At 36.1% G+C, this 20,367-nt stretch overlaps 1 protein-coding gene and 1 non-coding gene across 3 annotated transcripts; one reads left to right on the top strand and one right to left on the bottom strand.

Moving 5' to 3' along the window:
* Positions 1-11,869: 11,869 nt before the first annotated feature.
* On the bottom strand, positions 11,870-17,790 carry LOC120083507 (probable uridine nucleosidase 2). Of its 2 annotated transcripts, none has more exons than XM_039039283.1 (9): positions 17,403-17,790; positions 17,166-17,328; positions 16,956-17,015; positions 16,111-16,296; positions 15,929-16,033; positions 13,994-14,090; positions 12,646-12,753; positions 12,413-12,548; positions 11,870-12,290 (listed from the first exon to the last, which is right to left on the bottom strand). In XM_039039283.1, exons 2-9 carry the CDS (start codon positions 17,298-17,300, stop codon positions 12,182-12,184), a joined length of 936 nt encoding a protein of 311 aa, XP_038895211.1. In that variant the 5' UTR covers positions 17,301-17,328; positions 17,403-17,790; the 3' UTR covers positions 11,870-12,181. The 2 variants fall into 2 exon arrangements, with proteins under 2 accessions (XP_038895211.1, XP_038895210.1); XM_039039282.1 differs by having other exon boundaries at positions 17,166-17,281; positions 17,403-17,789.
* A 1,619-nt stretch (positions 17,791-19,409) lies between these two features.
* Positions 19,410-19,516, top strand: LOC120084269. The gene has a single exon (XR_005483634.1). It is a non-coding gene; the product is annotated as a small nucleolar RNA R71 (small nucleolar RNA).
* Positions 19,517-20,367: the final 851 nt, after the last annotated feature.

The raw sequence follows: 20,367 nt of genomic DNA, 5'->3' as shown, positions 1-20,367 counted from the left end.
GAATGAGTCTTCAAAGTTATGATACTCTATCCCTTGATCTTATCTAAAAGCATGCTATAATTTCGTATGTTGCATGACCTGCTAGATTCCATTTCTTGACTATTATTGTGTATGTTCAATATCGAATGGAATTTGGAACGATCATTCTACTGCTCATGGAAATCCTCATGTTTGATTTCCTTCAATTGGTATTAGAGCCAGATCTTTCTGATATTCCAAATTTCACTTCTGTTTTGGTGAAATTTCACTTATGATATTCCAGATCTTCTGTTTTGAACTTCTTTTACAGTCGTGGTGGGTTTTCTGCATTTGCATTCAAGTTTTCAATGCGTTTGTGGATGGCATTGATAAATTTTTAGGGGTTAATTGCCTTTTTTTAAAGCTTTCTTTTCAATTACACAGTGTTAATTTGTAGGGGCCCCTGTGTTTTTGGGCATAATTAACAAGCAATCGAGTCTGTAATTCAAAGTATTTGATTTTGTCGAATCGTTCATGATGAAGTTTCGAAGCATGGAGGTGCAGTTCCCAATGAGGAAGAAGACTAAGAGTTGATCGTATCATGTAGCCTCAGGTAAATGATCGTTGGAATTTGGCTAAACAATTGTGTAGATTTTTCTACGCGATCGTGCAATATTTACTAAACGATCTTTTAGCTAATGCTAAACGATGGGGTAAAACTTTTGCTCTATCGCGTAGCATTGGTTGCCCGATCGCATGGACGCTGGAGGTAAATGATCGAGTGGGAGCATTTGATGCTCATTGTTTAATAAAAGGTGCACGCACTAAACGATCGTGAAGTTAGCATGCTTCATCGCATAGTTACTGACTACACGATCACGCGGTATACGATACTTTAGCGCTCGCTCAGCGATCATTTAGACAATTGTACTTCACCACATCCTTGTCGTTTAGATGATCATTTAAGGCTTGCATTGCTTGTTGCACGTTGTACGATCGTGTACTGAAACGGCAGAAATGCACGTTATTACAATGCTATCACAAGAAATCAACGGCCGAGCACATCAAAAGATTGCATTCCCGCAAGGCTATGCTGTCATTTGCGCTCGCAAATATCTGCTCAAGAAGGTTGCCGCATAGAGCCAGCGCAACTTGGTGAGTGCATCTGGGTGAAAAGTGTAATAAATCACGATGGGACAGAAAGCTAATGACGGTCGATTCCGAATTAAGTTGACAAGCTGTTAACGAACTACTGTAGCAAGTATACTCAAATTTTCGGTGACAAATATTCGACGCTTCAGACAGAGAATTAATGTCATCCCATCAGTGCAATCATACAAGAGAAGAAGCCTTTCACCCCGAAGCTCTATAAATACCAGAGGCCACCTTCAGTAAAAGAGCTCATCTAGTTCGACAGTTAGATAATTTTTCCTTAGATAGAAGTAGCCTTGTTCATAGTTTTTCTTTTACTTAAAAGGCGGAACGAGAGAAGGAAAGAGACGCCGGAAGATCGCTTTGGTCAGTTTGAGAGAGAACCCAGAAGGCGTGGAAAATTAGAGAGAGGGCCGATTCTCGCGAGAGCGAGATTATCTTTTGAGCAGAGTAGAAAAGAACAGTGTAAAAGTCTTGAGAAGCAAGGGATTGCTACCAGGCTCTTTATTCTTATTCCGCATTATTATTCTGTATTTCAATTCTATATCTATAAAATGGAACTTGCTTATCTACATCTGTTCATTCTCTTAAAAGCACGCATGAGTAGCTAAATCGATCGAATGGGTTGAGAAGAACTTAGCTAACATGACCTAGGATTTTCATTGCATGCGATCATCTTGTCTTATGTTGTGCCCAACATCTCTTTAGAGCTACTTGAGAGAGAGTCTAAAGAAATAACCTAAGACTTGAGAGAGCTATGTTAGAATCTAGACTCGAGAGAGTAAGATTAGATTTGCATAAGCAAGAGATAGGGACTTAGAGATAAGCTCTGTTTGCCAACATGCATCGCATGTACCCTAGAGATAGGTTATGATATTATGCGGTCACCTTGTATGTATGTGTCATTCGTCATCGCATAGATAAGAATAGAGGCTTATGTGTAGGTCCTATAGACTTATCGCATATATCTCATGCATTCTAAAACTAGAAGCCGTATCATTTGTGTTGAGAGATGATTTGCTATTGTATGTGTGTAGCATGATCGCATAACATGAACACAATCCTAGGAAGTGTTAGCTGAACTCCTTCTCAACCTGTTCCCTGCATATTCATCACATCTTCCATAATATTAACTATTTTCTTAACTCCGTCGTATACATTTTTTACTGCAAACAACAACCCAACAACTTTTGATTTATTGGTTACCGCAAAGTGATCTTAAAAATTATTACAGCATATTGTTTTCCTTAGTCCCTGAGTTCGACCCTGGACTTACCAGAAAACTCAATAAGATTTATACTTGGATTTTGCTGAGAAAACTTGTTGCACAATGCATTTCCCATCACTACAATTCCTTTCATTATTTCACCGCATAAAATAACGCATCAAGTTTTTGGCACCGTTTCCGGGGACTTCGACAATTCAATGTGCTAACGATAATTTTTTTCTGATTTCTTTACAGCTTTCAATCTCTGGCAAATTACAACCCAGAGATTGAAAGAACATTTCGACGAAAATTGAGAGACAACCGCCAACAACAAGACAGAACTCCAAGAATGGCAGAACAACCGAAAGAAAAGGTCGTAAACGCAAATAATATAATGGCCAACCAATCCTCCTGGCGAATAACCGCAATAGACTCATTCGGGACTATGCGTCACCGAACCTCTGCGATTTCTCCCCAGGAATCATGAGGCCAGCGCTAGATGGATCGAGGTTTGAAATGAAACCGATGATGCTGCAGATGATCTAGACTACTGAACAGTTTGGAGGAAGGCGTGGCGAGGACCCGCACGCCCACCTCCGGTGCTTCATAGAAATCTGCAACACTTTTTTGTTCCCGAATATCTCCACCGAAGAAGTTCAACTAACTTTGTTTCCATTTTCTTTGTATAATCAGGCACAAAAATGGGCGTACTCTCTCGAATCGGGGGAGATTACTTCTTGGGAACAAGTAGTAGAGAAGTTTATGAAAAAATATTTCCCACTAACTAAGAATGCCAGGAGAAGGAAATTAATAACGAATTTTGAACAAGAAACTGACGAATCGTTCAGCGATGCTTGGGCGAGGTTTAAGAGGCTGGTAAGAGACTGCCCACACAACAGATTACCAGATTGCTTACAGATGGAGATTTTCTACCAAGGATTAACCTTTGCATCACAGACCGCTGCCAATTCGGCAGCAGTTGGTGGTCTGCTTGATAAAACTTAGCCATGTTTTTTCTTAGTAAACTAAACCCTAGGTTATAAAATACTCAGTGGGAGGAAGAGTGTACATGATATGTCAATGATTCCACTCACGTTTCTCCTTGAATGTTCACCGTGAGATTCATGCTTGGCCTCGTGGTGCCCTGGGGCATCCCCCTTCGGATGGTGTTTCCATGAGTCAATATGGTTGGACGAAGAGAGTGTTTATAGTAAGTGGGTGAAGGGTTGTGTGTCAACACATCCTACGGTCTCTTTCATTGATTTGCACCATGAGATCATTCTTGCACTCCCTCGTGGCGCCGTGGGAGCATCCCCCTTCGGATGAATTTTGTGCAGTTTTTCGATATCAAGGTGAACTCTAGAAATGGATATGGTCACTTTAGTTTTTGCCCCAATATGATTTTTCCCTTTGGATTGGTTGCTTAGGACGGAACTCTAGGGCCTAAAATGACGGGTCACACTTGCGGGAAATTGTTAAGTAAGTTAATAATTTCTTGACCAAATCAAGGATGGCTAGTCATTATAGGAGTAAGAGTTGTTCTGATATTAATGGCTGGTTGAGAATGTCTCAATACAAAGGAGGGATAAGTTGACCACCCTTTGGCGGCTTTTGTCCTAAACCTTTGAAGCATCATTGCAAAACTAGATGTCACGCGGGGTTCACGTTAGTTTTGCTAAACCGTATTGGATGTTGTATGTTATTCAATGAGTATTTGCTTAAAACCTAACGTAGGTCAATGTATTTTTGCTTTCAGCAACATGTTTGATTTTCCATTACATGCCTCTAGTTTGACTAATTTCATACAGTGGAAAGAGTCTTGTAAAACGTATTTCATGGTAAACGACCTCGAGTTTGTCATGGTTGAGGAGTGTCCTCAAGTCTCGACCCTTAATGTACCACGAAGTTTTCGTAATGCATATGAGGTATGGATGAAGGCTAATTCATTGGCTCGACTTCACATATTGGCTAGCATACCTGATGCTTTGGCTAAAAGGGTTGAGAACATGGTCATTGCATGTGAGATCATGGACTCGTTGCAAGAATTGTTTGAACGTCAGTTCTTACTTTTGGGGCACAAAGGAATGGATGAAAAAACCAGTAGTGTTAGTTCCCAAGATAACCTCTAGGAAGAGAAAGCAAGTGTTGCTGACTCTGTTAAAGTTCATAGACAAGAAGTGTTATTTGAAATAGAACTTAGAGCTTATTTAGGTTCAAATACTGATCCCACTACTCTCCAAAAGAGGAGGAAGTCTAAGGACAGTAAATATGATTTATTGGTCTTGGAAACGTGTTTAATAGAGAATGATGATTCTGCTTAGATCCTGGTGCTACTAATCGTGTCAGTTCCTCTTACCAAGGATTTAGTTCCTAGCAAACGTTGCCACAGGGAGAGATGGCTCTTCGAGTCGATATTGGTGAGGTTGTTTCAGTTGTTGCTGTAGGCAGGCTGAAGTTATTTTGGACAAGAAACTTTATCTGTTACTGGATAATGTTTTCGTAGTTCCTCATATCAAGAGGAACTTAATCTCGGTTTCTTATCTCATTGAACAAGGCTATACTGTCTCCTTTTCTAAGAGTAAAGTGTTTATTTTCAAGAATGGAATGGAGATTGATTTTGGTTCAATGGAAAGTAACTTGTATCTACTAAGGCCGTTAGTCATAAAAGCCTTGTTTAACACTGAAATGTTCAGTAAGTTGATAACAACTAAAAGACCAAAGGTTTCTCCTAAGGAAAATGCCCATCTTTGGCATCTAAGGTTAGGTCACATCAACCTCAATAGGATTGAGCAATTGGTGAAATGTGGATTTCTAAAGAGTTTAGAAGAAAACTTCTTTCGGTGTATGAATCATGCCTCAAAGGCAAGATGACCAAATGACCTTTTACTGGAAAAGGTTACAGAGTTAAGGAAGCCTTGGAGCTTGTACATTCAAACCTCTATGGTCCGATGAGTGTTAGAGGTCAATGTGGGTATGAATATTTCATCTATACCTAATGCAACGTAAGTCTAAAGTCCTTGACAAGTTCAAGGAGTATAAGGCTGAAGTTGAACTTGTTAGGTAAGAAGATAAAAACACTACGATCTGATCGTGGTGGAGAGTATATGGACTTCCAATTCCAGAACTATATGATAGAACATGGAATTACTTCCCAAATCTTGGCCCCAGGTACACCTCAGCAGAATGGTGTATCAAAAAGGAGAAACATAACCTTGTTGAACATGGTTTGATCTATGATGAGTTATGCTCATCTTCCAGACTCGTTTTGGGGTTTTGCAGTGGAGACTGCATGTTATATTATGGACAACATTCCATTAAAATGTGTTTCTGATACACCTTTTGAGTTGTGGAGAGGCCGTAAAGGTAGTTTACGCCACTTCAGGATTTGGGGATGTCCGACCCATTTGCTAGTGACTAACCTGAAGAAGTTGGAACCGCGTTCGAAAGTTTGCCTCTTTGTAGACTACCCCAAGAAAACGAGGGGTGGATACTTCTATGATCCAAGTGAGAACAAAGTGTTTGTTTCTACAATTGCTATCTTCTTGAAAGAAGACCACATTATGGATCATAAACCACAAAGTAAGCTTGTTTTACATGAGACTTCTAGTGAAACTACTGAGGGTTCAACATGAGTTGTTGAACAGACTAATAGATCAACAAGAGTTGTTGAGGTCAGTTCATCTAGTCAACCATCTCAAAAGTTAAGGCTGCCTCGACATAGTGGGAGGGTTATGAACGCACTAGATTGCTACATGGGTTTGACTGAAGCCTAGAACATCATTTCTAATGATGGAATCGAGGATCCATTGTCTTTTAAGCAAACAGTGGAGGATGTTGACAAAGATGAGTGGATTAAAACCATGAACCAGGAAATGGAGTCTATGTACTTCAATAAAGTCTAGAACTTGTGGATCAGCCTGATGGGGTAAAACCTATAGGGTTAAGTGGATTTACAAGTGAAAACAAGGTGTAGATGGAAAGGTGCAAACCTTTAAGGCTAGACTCGTGGCAAAGGGTTATACCCAGGTCAAGGGAGTGGACTATGAGGAAACTTTCTCACCTGTTGTCATGTTGAAGTCTATCAGGATACTCCTGTCCATAGCTACATTTTATGATTATGAGATATGGAAAATAGACGTAAAGACTGCCTTTCTTAATGGTAATCTTGAAGAGACCATCTACATGGTTCAACTAGAGGGGTTCATCATTCCAGATCAAGAGCAAAGAGTTTGCAAGCTTTATAGGTCTGGGTTGAAACAAGCGTCAAGATCATGGAACATTAGATTTGACAGTGCGGTCAAATTGTTTGGCTTTGATCAGAACGTTGATGAGCCTTGTGTTTAAAAGAAGTCATCAACAACTTAGTAGCTTTCCTTGTACTTTATGTGGATGATATCCTACTCATTGGGAATGATGTACAATTTCTGACTAACATTAAGAAGTGGCTAGCTGCCCAATTCCAAATGAAAGATTTGGGTGAGGTGCAGTATGTTTTAGGGATCCAGATCATTCGGGATCGTAAGAACAAGAAATTAGCCTTGTCTCAAGCATCGTACATTGATAAAATGTTGATCAGGTACAAGATGCAGGATTCCAAGAGGGGTTTGTTACCTTTCAGACATGGAATCGTTTTGTCTAAGGATCAATGTCCTAAGACACCTCAAGAGATTAAGGAGATGAGATAGATTCCCTATGCTTCAGCTGTTGGAAGCTTAATGTATGCAATGTTGTGCACCAGACCCGACATTTGCTATGCAGTAAGGATTGTCAGCCATTATCAGTCCAATCCAGGATTAGATCACTGGACAGCAGTCAAGATGATCCTTAAGTATCTTCAAAGAATGAGGGACTACATACTCATGTATGGAGATAAGGATTTGATTCTTACAAGATACATAGACTCTGACTTTCAGACTGATCGAGATTCTCGTAAATCAATATCAGGGTCAATGTTCACTTTGAATAGAGGGGCTGCAATGTGGCGAAGCATCAAGCAAGAATGCATCGCGAACTCCACTATGGAAGTCGAATACGTAGCCGCTTATGAAGCAGCTAAGAAGGTTGTTTGGCTGAGGAAATTTCTTACAGATTTGAAAGTTGTTCCAAATATAGATTTTCCGATCACTCTTTATTGTGATAATAACGGGGCTATGGCAAATTCAAAAGAACCTTGGAGTCATCGTAAAGGCATGCATATAGAACGGAAATACCACTTGATCAGGGAAATTGTGCATCGCAGTGATGTGATAGTCACGGATCGCGTCGAAGCACAACGTTGCTGATCTGTTTACAAAGGCTTTCACAGCTAAAGTGTTTGAGGGCCATCTGGAGAGTCTGGGTCTATGGGACATGCGGCATCTTGTCTAGGACAAGTGGGAGATGATACTAGGGTAGAGAGTATGCCCTAGTTTATAGTATATTGTACTTTTATTATCCATGTATTGTACATTAGTCTTCCGAGGCTTTAGGATAAGTGAGAGATTGTTGGGATTGGTGTCCTAATTCTCCCGGAGTCTCATAGTTTGTAAACTATATACATTGTTATGAATAAAATAAGATTTATTTTATTTTTCATTTACTCATATCCAATAAACAAAGCTCCATGGCTATTGTATGTAAACTTAAGAATGTATATGAGATATACAAGTGGATCATGCCTTAAATGATAACCTAAAAAGGTCTGTAGTATAAGGATTAAGGAGCGATACCTGATCCTTGTGACACTATGGATACGACCCACTTTGTAGAGGTTTGCAAGTATTGTGAACTACAACAGATGGTAGATCCTGACCATTCATGTGAAGACATGCTAGCGGGGGTGTCCTATACAAAGAATTTGTATAAAACCGGATCACGAGATGATTCGTCTCTTTATATAACGTCGTTGATACTTGAGACTTACATCTCACCTAAACGACCATAGGTGACATGACCTCAATTCTAAGTGTTTGGGAATTCCTTCCTTTGAGGGTGATCTTTTGTTTAGTATGGGGGAGAATGACCAGATTGCCAACTCAACAAGCCTACCTTTTTGGGGATTTGTCTGATTATGAGCTGGGAACTCAGTTACATAAGATGAAATTCACTCCTTCCCCAAAGCAGGGGTAAATAGATAGATTGCTCCCTTAAGGGCTGATTCCGGGTCTTGAACATAGTGGCCACAACTTCTCTATGGAAGAGAGGATTCAGTCATAGTAGGACTATGACTTATGTTCATTAGAGAGATCAGTGGTACTCAAAGAATTAAATGTAACTACAAGGGCATAACGGTAAATTGGCTCAATCGTACTTACGTGTGATATGTGAAGGGTTACCGTACTGTTAATTGGTTGATATGGACACAAAATATATCTGTAGTAAGGAGAGTGCAACTATTGATCTTTAGTGGAGTGCCCAACAATTAACGGATGGTGGATCTCGTGACTAAAGAGTTTAGTCAACTATTCACGTACCATTGGAGTTTCAAGCTATAAGTCTATAAGGTCCCCTTGGTAGCTCAATGGATTCAAGTTGAGAATCAGTTCTTGGGGTTGATTTGAAATGTTCAAATTGACAAGAGGAAATTTGATTATATATTATATAATCGGTGTGATGTATGAGATACATCAAGTGGAGGATTAATGTAAATATGATTTTCATTATGTACCATAAAATAGAAAAAGAGCTATGGTTTATATGTTTCATGAGATGAAATATTAAGACTATAGGTTAAAAATATAATATGGTAAGTTGGTTATCATATACATTTATAGTAATATTAATTATTTAATAATTATCTCTTTTTCTCTAATAACCAATTGAGTGAGAGGTTATTGGTGGTTATATAGTAATTGTGAGATAAAAGGAAAAATATTTTCCTAATTTTAGAAGAGATACTTGATTCAGAAAGAAAGTCACGGAATGCTATCAAGTGAAATTGTTTCACTAAACGATAGCTAGTAGAGAGACCAAACGATCGTGGAGTGTCACTATACGGTAGTTCACTCAACTGGTCGTAGCTAAACGATCGTAAGGCATTGTCTATACGATAGGCTGCCATCTTCTATACGATTGAGCATTCATCTATACGATAGATTGAGTCATCTCCCACTTGCTCAATCATTTACACGATTGTTATTCCTCCAGTCTCATCCTCTAACCAAGTCCATACAGAGTCCACACTTCTGGATTCTCACACTAAGAATACCAAGGTAACCATTATGGTGGTGTCCTCACTCAACTCGATTGAGTTCAAGGTTTTGGAGGCCGTTCGTTGTGTGTTCTCATTGTTCGTGTGGTGGTTGTTGTTGATTGTGCTGTGTTGCAGTCGTTGTATTCGAGCGTTCGTGTATTGCTGTCTTGGAGACTGAATGAGGGTTCGTGATCGAGGGAGTTTGAAGAATGATTCTTCAAAGGTATGATACTCTATCCCTTGATCTTATCTGAAAGCATGCTATAATTTTGTTGCATGACGTGCCAGTTTTCATTTTTTGACTGTAATTGTGTATATTCAATATCAAATGGAATTTGGAACGATCATTCTGCAGCTCATGGAAATCCTCATGTTTGATTTCCTTCAATCCTTTGATCTGTATAGGTGAGAGTAGTTCAACAATGCTGCTCAATAAGTCTCCCATTCTAGGGATAAGACCAGATAGATAGCTGGGGACATAGTCTTGTAAGATGAAATTCACTCCTACCCGATTTAGAGTTAGTAGATAGGTTGCTCCTTTAAGTATTGATTTTTGGTTTTGAACAATTGTGCCCCATCCTCTCTTGATTGAGAAGGACATGGTTTATTAGTTGGACTATAAATCAATTGTTCAATAGAGGATCAATGGGAGCTTAAGGGGCAAGATGTATTTACAGGGGTAAAACGGTAATTTTGACCTAGCTGTAAATATGAAAGACCTGTGAAGGTTTGACTTACTGATTGTGGTCAAGTGGATAGAAATATATCTACAGTGAGAAGAGTGCAACTATCGAGCTATAGTGATATGTCTCGTTAGTTAACGAATATTGATTAATTCGGTCTAAAGAGTTTAGTGAATTAATCTCAAATTGTTGGAGCTCATGATCTGTAGGTCCATAAGGTCCCTTTACTAGCTCGTAAATTTTTACCTTGGATTAGTGATTTGAGCGGATTTGAAATGTTCAAAATCAAAATTAGGGTTTTGAATTTGAAGTGTTTAAATTCAATTTAGGGTTTGGTTAATTATATTTGATATAATTAAAACGTTTAAATTTATCGAATTTAAACGGCTTTGGAGATTTTAAAATTTAAATATTAATTTAAATATTGATTACATGAATAGGATTCATGTTTAAATTAGGTGTTTTATTAATTTAATATTTGATATTAAATTAATATTTAATCAATTAAATTTGTTTAATTAATTAGATTAAATTAATAAATATTTTTAGATTTGAAATTCAATTCTGAATTCAATTCTTTTGGATGTATTTAAATTTAATTTTAAATGAAAAATTAAATAGATAAAATCCAAGAATCAAAACGATTTTTTAATTTTGAGTGAAAATGTCCAATTTTTGTGGTTTTAAGTGGAATTATCCATAAATTAACACCTAACTCCACTTTGTTAGTGGTTTATGAAGTGTCATCAAGCTGATTAACAAAGTGCTTGCATGAATGAGTTCTTTAAAAACTTCAATTTTCAGCATTTGAAGTTCTTCCTGCATTTTGAATTTCAGAATTCTGCACACTCTCTAAAACCCTCCTCACTCCCTTCACCTAATTAAATTAATTCAGAGATTCCACCTCTAAATCCAAGTTAGAGGATAGTAAAGAAGATCTTTGTGGTGGTTTACTGGTGTTTTGGAGATCCAATTTGTGGAGAGGAACTATGACTGAAGAGATCTACAAAGGTATTATCTTTTGAAACCCTCTTTTCTTGAAAACAGTTTTCATGCATGCTTTTAAATTCAAATTAAGTATAGTTAGAGTGCTTATTGATTCTGATTTCTTCCGCTGCATGCTTTTTTACTCCATCAAGATATCCATGAAGTTTGTAACAATGATGAAATACCAAGTGTGCCACAATTTGTACAGATCGGACAATCTTTCTTCTTTGAAGAATTCGACTGTGAAAGAGAATCAAAGAAAGATTTTTTGTGGAAGAAGAGCTGTCGCATTTTGGATAATAGAAGTAACTGAAATAGAAGTTGTCAAAGGAATCACTCATTGTTTAACTTCTTGAACAGTTAGAGAGAAGACTCGATTGATCGTCGGTCCAGGCTCTAATATAAGGATTTGATTCCAAATTTGATTGAAAGAGTCACTAAGACCCATAAGAAAAGTCATGTTCATTCTGAAAGTATTTGTGTATAATCATTATTTATAATTATTTTTAGATGTCATTTCTTCTTATAACTAATTCCTTAGTTATAAGATATGTAATTTTATCATTGGGATTTTTCATAATAAGAGAAAATACAATATTTATCCAAAAAACTACACATGGGAATAAGAATAACCCAAAAAAAAAAAAAACGTAGCTGTACAACTAAATATACAATAAAAAGTAATAGAAATATTACATTGTAATACAAACATCAGCCAGAAATCACATCCACATCAAATTAAATTCTTCATCAGGAGATATCATCCGTAAACAGGGGAAACGCAACATAACGACAGCTGAATGAGATCCTTCCGAAGTTCTTGAGGATTAATGAAACTCAATATCAAATTACATGAGAAGAGGTTAATCAGCCGACTTAAAAGTAACATTTATTTAATTCATACGGCCTTTGCACCGTGAGACGGCTTAAATTATTGAATGGACAATGAAACTAAAACCTGTGTGATACAATATAAAACATTCCTGAATATAGAATCTCTAACTGGTAACTCTCTTATATACTCTACGAGGCGATAAGTCGGTCCATCACAAGTTTCACAGCAGCCGGAGCATCGACTGTGATTGCCACCTTCACAGTGGGCTTATCACACCATTCACTCACTTCACCAAACCTGGTTCATTCCAAATTAACCAATTACTTACCTTTTTATATATACAGCTGAAAACTTTTAAAGGACCAAGCATTTGACAAATTATATTAAGTTGGAGAAATAGCTTACTCAAACACATTTACCTTTTCTGATTGTTGAACAAAATTGTGAGTCCTCTTGTGATGCCCGTTGTCTGGACTCGAACCACTCCTTCTGTGTATGTGAAAAGTGAGGGATCGACAGCCGCTAGCACAATTGCTGGATCATGGAGGTAAACTCCTACACGCATATTAGCAACATGCAACAATAATAAGTCAAACAACGTGCAGCTGAATCTGTGGGCTTATTCTGGACCTTATTTATTTATTATGCTAACCTTTTATATCATATGAATCCTTGTGGTAAGAGAAATAGATGTCCATAATTTTGCAGAGATACTTGGCAAATTTCCCGTCTGAACTTGCCAATTTTTCGCGATCAGCCTCTAAATTTTTTTTGTGAAACACAGCTTAGCCAAATTCAAGGGAAAACAAACATGACTTTGTAAAACCAAATGCTACCAAGTTTTAGTTATGGAACTGAGCAGAAAAGATATTAAAATCCTTGGGATAAAAGCAATTCAATACATTCGAAATTCAATACATTCGAAGTGATAAAATGGCAGAGGCATTCAGGAAAGGTTTCAATTGAACATTAGAATGCATGAAGATAGAAAGAATTGATAGAACAACCAACCCTGTTTTTGATAGGAAAGCTATTAGGATAGAAGTGGAATATTATTAGGTACTTAGGAGAGTCTGGTCTTAGGGTGAGTGGGAAAGGTTGAAGATAGGCATTCATGAGTTGGTTTAGGCCTGAGAGTGTTCCCAAGAGAGGGAGTGTCCCAGTTTTCCAAATTACTTAGTTTATCGAAGAGCAGAACTGAAGTATAGTGTTGAACAAGTCAGTGTAACTGTTGAGTAGGGGAACTTTCAATAGAGAAGATCCATCAACCTAAAACGAAGAGAGGGGTCTATCTATTTTATTTAATTATTCAGTTAAACCAATGACTCCTGTAGTTCTTTAACTTTTATATTGCAATATATTGGGTTCTATCAGATCAGTTTCTTTTGAAATAGATTTGTTCATGCCTACACAAGCTGCTTGACATTATTAGATAACAAAACAGACTTATTACTTAGGATGTGTTAGGAATACATTTTCAAGTGTTTAATTTAATAAATAAGCCATTTTGGAAGAAATTGGAGTGTTTGGCAACTACTCAAAATAACTTTTCAAGTGGATTTTAATAAGTTTTTATCAAAAGTGTTTAAATAAAAATAAGTTTTTAAAAAACACTTTTTTCTCAAGTCAATCCAAACACACCCTTAAACATAGACATGAAATTGCTCTATACTAAAACTAACATAAAATATGCTAAAGACTATTCATAAGATTTACTTAACCGTCGGAATATAATGATTTTCTTTTTTTCAAAAAAAGAAAAAAGAAAAAAGAAAAAAAAAATCAACTTCTAAAACTGTTTTTTATTATTTTAATTTTTAAAAAACCATCTGAAAAGAAGAAGATAATTATACCTGAACAGTAATCGAAACAACAAAGTAAACAAGTGGAAACAACGAAACATAATTTCTATTTCTTTCTATATTGAAAACAGTTTTCAAAAGTTAATCCAACAAATAAGTTTTCTACCTTAATCCTTTAGTTTACAAAAAAACAATTACCTGTCAAGACAACTTGATGTGTAACATTTAGCCCCAGAACTATCACGTTTGCTCCACTTGTGAATACCATATCTGCAGCTTCTGGATCCCCAAATATCTATTTGTCCAAACTCAAGGATTAGAACTGAAGGTAAAAACTGAAAGCGTAACCAAACTCCATTATATTAAAGTTGTATTTCTTTTCTGTTTTCTGTGCTCAATAGCAGGAGTCTCTAGCCAGTGTCAAATCATTAAGGCCCCTTTGATGACAATTTCGTTTCTAGTTTTGTTTTTAAAATTTATGCTTGTTTTCCTCCCAATTTTCTAGGTATATTTTTCACCTTTCTTAAAAAGGAACATTTGAATTCCTATTAAAATTCTGAAAACAAAAATAAAATTTTGAAAACTAATTTCAAAACTTGACTTGGATTTTGAAAACATTAGGAAAAAAATTGATAACAAAGTATAAAGCTTATGGATGGAAGTAGTACTTACAAGCTTAATTTTCAAAACTAAAAACCAAAAACGAAAAGACTATCAAACGGGGTCTAGTTTCACCAAATGTAACTATTATTTAATGTTTTAAGGGAAAACATGAAGCAAAGGGAAACGAGCACCAAAATAAAATCGTAACAAATATAGTTTTTCATGGGGTGCTAAAGATGCACTATTTTAAGCTTCACCGTGAGGAAACTAATTTTAGAAACAGATAAAATAGTAAAAGTGGAAGTTTCTGATATTATCTGGTATGTTAGAACATTTCTTGTGAACTAAAAAAATATGGTTGTATAAAAGGATTTTAGTATTTTCTCCACGGTGAAACTAACAAAGATGAATTGGCAACAAAATCAGTATTAGGTCCTATGAAACTAATTACAGAACAGGGTGTTGAGGCATAGAAAAGCAATCCATTGATACAACTCTCTAGGTTTTCAATCTTTATGCTCATACGAAATATTAGTAGAAATTACTATAATTATGACTAAATAATACTGATGAGTAAATAATATTTCAATAACATATTAAAATATTAGGTTAAAAAACACTTTTACTCCCTATAAATTTTCATAGAAGTAACAATTTAGTTTTTGAAATTTAGTTCGTAACAATTTAGGTCTCTATACTATCAAATTTGTAACAATTTAGTGCTTAAACTTTAATATGTATCAATTTAGTCCTCAACCTTTAAAAGTAACAAATTAATCCCAATGCTAAAAATTTGCAACAATCTAGTTCCTATTATGAAAAATCTCTTTAAAATGAAGTGTTAGCATTTATAATATAACGACTTATTCTTTATAGTTTATAAAAAATAAAATAAAATAAAATTGATTCTCATTCAATTTATCAATCTAAACCTTTGGTTAACAAGAAAAAAAATGTCTCTCTCCCCTCCCAATCTAATGAGAATGAAATTTCATTAAATCTTAATGATATATTTCATAGTAAGGACTAAATCGTTATAAATGGTGAAGTGCAAGACTAAATTTTACTTCGTAAAGTTTAAGGACTAAATTGTTACAAATCGAGAAGTACAAGGACTATACTAACTAAAGTTTAGGGACTAGATTGTTATTTTAATCAAAGTTCAAGGACCAAAAATGTTTTTTAACCAAAATATTATTACCTTCACAACTTAAGTCTCTCGATAATAATACAGATGCAAAATTATTAAACTCTCAATGGTTTTACTGAAAACTATCACAATATTAAGGTCTTTGGTAATAATGACTGCAATTATATGTATATATTTTTTTTTTTATATTTATGTCCTCATACACACATTAGTAAATATTTCATGTACCAGCATTTCCTAGTAACATAAAAATCTTAAGAATATACATAAATGTAGGAAACACAAGGTAGAGAAATACAGTTTCAAGCGTAAAAGTAGTGACAGGAGGAGACAATCACTCATAAGAGCTGTTGTTGAATTGAAAGGGTAAAGTAACTTACATTGGCTTCTGCAGCAGGATTTACATTTCCATTGACAAAGAATGCGCCACCAAGAATAATAATCTTCCCAATTTTCTTTTGAAATCCAGGATCTAATTGCAAAGCCTATATAAACCTTATGTGGGTAAATTGGACTGAAGTAATGTGAAAATTACATTTTGCTTAGGAATTTAGAATCTGACCAGTGCAATATTTGTAAGTGGTCCTAGTGCCACAACTGTTACTTCTCCAGGGTAAAGATTTGCCTGCTCAACAAGAAAAGCAGCAGCTGCCTGGTCAATTGGCTTCCCATTTGGAGGTGGAAAATTTTGGTTTCCAAGTCCATCGATCCCATGGACAAAATCAGCAACACGAAGCTTTGTACCATTCTTCATACGAATAGCATTTCAAGTTAAAAAATATCCCAACCAAAAAGAAAAAAGAGACAACATTCAATCATCAATGAGTTACATTGTTGTATTGACATCTCAAATGCCAACATGTGAAAAAGGAAATCATAGTTAGGTGTGAACATTAGCTAAGTAATGTCCTTAGTATCTTGCAGAAAATATTACAATTCTTTATCAATAAATTTGGTCCCAAAGGCCTTATAAATTAAATGTGTAAAATTTCCGTTGATATATAATATATATATATATATATATATTCAGAGGGTTCAATGTTAATATGAAGAGCAAATATCTATGTACTCATAATGTCATGAAAAAATCAAATGAAACTTGAAAAATATTGAGTTATATGAATATAAATACTAATAGTGATGTACGTGTAAAATTTGATTTATGAACTCAAGTGATTTTTTTGTCCCCCCCACCTAACGAATATCAACATTCCAAAAAATTTGGTATTTCAACATTCCCTTCAACTAATTGTATGTTCACAGATTACCTTTACAAGTTTAATGTTGAAAAAAAAAAGATTATAAAATGGGCAGAGGTTAGACAAAGCTCCTGGACAGAAAAAGGTCCTGAAACTGTCAAAACAAGTAGATATGATATGAGAACTCAATGGAAGATAATGAGTTTACAGTTATTGTGACGTGCGATCCTTCAGCCACTGGGATATCAGTTCGACCAGCAATCTCCAACTGATGGACAAACATAAATTAACATCATATAATATATCAAAAGGGGAACTGAAAAAGTAGGAGAAAGGAAAAACAATCAAGAGATAAACAATCTTAAGCAGAAGTAGATTAAAGAGCAATTTTATCATTTCTGTTTATCAAATTACTCACCAAATGCAACGCATTTCTTGTGGAAAGAGTAGTATAAACATTCCCAAAAATAGTCGTTAGTCCAAGCACTTCTAACTCTGGCGATTGTAAAGCCAGAAAAATCGCCATAGCATCATCTACAGGAATAGAAGTCATCAGCAAAATACTGCCCCAACCGGATCCCCTTGCAAAATTTGTTCGATTAGTCTAAAAAGAGAGGGAAAAAAAGGCTTAATCAGAAAGAATAAGAAAATTTACCGATGCCAGGGTCGGTGTCGATGATAATCTTCTTGGGCGAATCGGCCATGGAAGGATTGACAAAGAAAATTAAATCGAGATGAGAAATCGAAGAGAAATCAATGGTCGTGGGAAGAGAGAGAATAGATCAAGAAATCGAATGCATGTCGATAAAGGCAACTAAATTGGAGCAGAGCAGATTTGATTTGTGAATTCATGATGCATAATTTAATAGATGCGTAATCAGGATGAGAACATGCACACTCAATTTTCTAACCAAAACAATTTTCCAAAAATCTCATAAAGCAACTTCAGACCAATTTACTAATCATGAAAACAGAAGTCAAAATTCTATGGAAAACAGAAAAAGGAACAATACAAAGTTAATTGCCTTTCCGTTTTCCCCTATTTTATAGAAAGGGGTATGATTCTACCTTTAACAAAAAAAGGTTGTATGTTAAATTACAAATTTAGACTTATATTTTCAGGGGAAAAAAACAAAAGTGAGAATTTAGTTTTTAGGATTGCATGTTTTTATAGAAAATTAAGGAAATCTATTTACACAAAATAAGAAAATCTCTCTCTTTTTCTATTATTTTTTCTGTTAGATTCACTCTCTCTTTTTCTAACTCAGATTCGTGCAGCTCAATCTTGTGTTTTGGGTTAATTTTGTTTGGTTCTTGAACAATGATTAAGTTTCCATAATTTTGTTTTGGGCAAAAGAAGGAAGCTACCGATGGAACAAACCATATGTAACAACGAAGAAGCATGCTTGTAGATCCAAATCCACATAAATGCTTAGGACTTGTTCTTGTTGAGCTGGACTACTGTTGAAGGATTCTCTAGTACGCTGTCCGCCATGATTGAGGCTGTTCGTGGAAGTTTAGCGTTAAGAGAATAGAATTCTCTACTAGAAATGGCTAATTCTCTCTCCCTCTCATTTTTCAAATTTCCCAAATCTTTAGTCATCTAACTAATTTTCTTCCCCGACACGATTTTTTGGGAATACCTTAATCAAATCAACTTATTTATGTATGTGAATATAAGCATGGTTTTATGTGCTTATCTGATTAAATTGCATGTACAAATTTTGTGATGGCTGATGACCATCACTATCAAATTCAAGGCTTGCTAATTCATTTTTTTAAAAAATTAAGTTTTGGTGTTAAAATTGATTTTACTCGTGAAGTAAGATGCTAGATTTGAGTTTGGTTGCGTTTAGCTAGTTGTGGTAGACATTGTTATCAATGTCCACTATAGATAGATGCTGATAGAAGTCTATCATTAATAGAGACTAATAGAATGATAAGTTCTAGAACTTGAATTTCCCTAAATGGAATGATTGGTATATTTAGCATTGTTTGTGAGGTTAACTCTTGGTGCAAAATGGGGTTAAAATAAATAAATGAATAATTAAAATTAAAATTAAGTTTGGTAAATTAAAAAAGGAAAATGAAAGTTTGGTAAATTGAGTCGGCACTACCCTTTTCTCTCGAACAACTTACATTTCCTTTCAACTAAACGATAGAGGATCGAGTGGAGAAGAGACTCGTGGGTTGTCGGAGTCTTTGGAGTTGTGGAAGCTAAGGACATTGAGGGAAAAACCAAAACTAGTTTGCAATTTAGATGTTTCTAAACAAGCTATGGAGTTTTGAGGATTTCGAGTTGTAGAAAATGGAGTCAAAAGTTGAAATTTTGAGGTTGGTAAGTTAAAAGGTTTTTCGACGTTTTTCATGAAGGATTTTTGTGCTAATTTTGGATGGAAGTTGACAAATTCATTGGTAAATAGAAGCTACTCGAAAATTCGGTCAAAGCAGATCAATGGAGTTTTGGAGTTGATTTCGAGTTATCCACGGGTTTCCACAGCTTCAAACTCTCAGGTTAGGTAATAAAGATGTTGATTAAAATATGTTCTTAGCCTCATCATAAGTTTTGTCAAGCAGACCTCCAGCTGCTACCGTATTGGCAGCTGTTTGCGATGCAGGGTTCAAACTGTGGTAGAAAATTTCCATCTGTAAACAATCTGATAAGCCGTTATGCGGGCAATCTCTTACCAACCTCTTAAACCTTGCCCAGGCGTCACTGAGCGATTCGTGAATATCCTGTTCAAAATTAGTGATCAACTTCCTCCTTCTAGCGTTCTCCGTCGGGGGCAAGTACTTCTTCATGAACTTCTCCACTACCTGTTCCCATGATGTAATCTCCCTTGGTTCGAGAGAATAAGCCCATTTCCATGTCTGGTCACATAATGAAAATGGGAACAGTGTTAATCGAACCTCCTCAGCGGAGATGTTTGGGAACACAAACGTATTGTAGATCTCAATAAAACTTCGGAGGTGGGCGTGTGGATCCTCGCCACGTCTACCGCCAAACTGTCCGATAGTTTGAATCATCTGCAGCATCATCGGTTTCATTTCGAATCTCGATCCATCTAAGGCTGGCCTCATGATTCTTGGTGAGAAATCATAAAGGTTGGGCGACGCATAGTCCTAGATAGGCCTATTACGATCGTTCGCCAAGAGGATGGGATTCGCCATGATATTATTTGCATTTGGTGCTCTGTCTTCTGGTTGCTTTGCCATGTTGGGATCTTTCTCTTATTGTCATTGGCGGCTGTTTCTTCTTCTTCTTCGAAAAGTTCTCTCGATCTATGGGTCGTAATTGGGCTCAGGATTTTCTCCTTCGCTCATACGACACCCGCTTCTTCCCTTACCTAAGGAGAGGCAATGCACAGGGATGGAGAGTTGCAAAGAAAATCAAAAAGTTACCGTTAGCACAATATGTATTGCCGTAGTCCCCGACAACGGCGCCAAAAACTTGATGCGTGGTTAATGCAATGAAATAATGGTATAAATTGCGATGGTGGTGTATGCGTTGTGCATGCAAGTTTTCTTAGCAAGATCCAAGTATAAACCCTACTAAGTTGCCTGGTAAGCCCAGGGTTGAACATAAGGACTATGGAACAGTATGTGACGGTGATTTCTGA

The sequence above is a fragment of the Benincasa hispida genome, chromosome 8 (genome assembly GCF_009727055.1).
Source record: "Benincasa hispida cultivar B227 chromosome 8, ASM972705v1, whole genome shotgun sequence".
In the NCBI taxonomy this organism is placed as follows: domain Eukaryota; kingdom Viridiplantae; phylum Streptophyta; class Magnoliopsida; order Cucurbitales; family Cucurbitaceae; genus Benincasa; species Benincasa hispida.
This window is presented reverse-complemented; position numbering and strand designations above follow the sequence as displayed.

Bases quoted from the DNA above. Each gene is read 5' to 3' on its own strand.
- LOC120083507 (XM_039039282.1), bottom strand. From the start codon at position 17,451: ATGGCCGATTCGCCCAAGAAGATTATCATCGACACCGACCCTGGCATC. The intron at 17,282-17,402 runs GTAAATTTTCTT...CTATTCCTGTAG, and splicing joins CGACACCGACCCTGGCATCG to ATGATGCTATGGCGATTTTT. The intron at 16,297-16,955 runs GTAAACTCATTA...ATTCGTATGAAG, and splicing joins GATCGCACGTCACAATAACT to AATGGTACAAAGCTTCGTGT.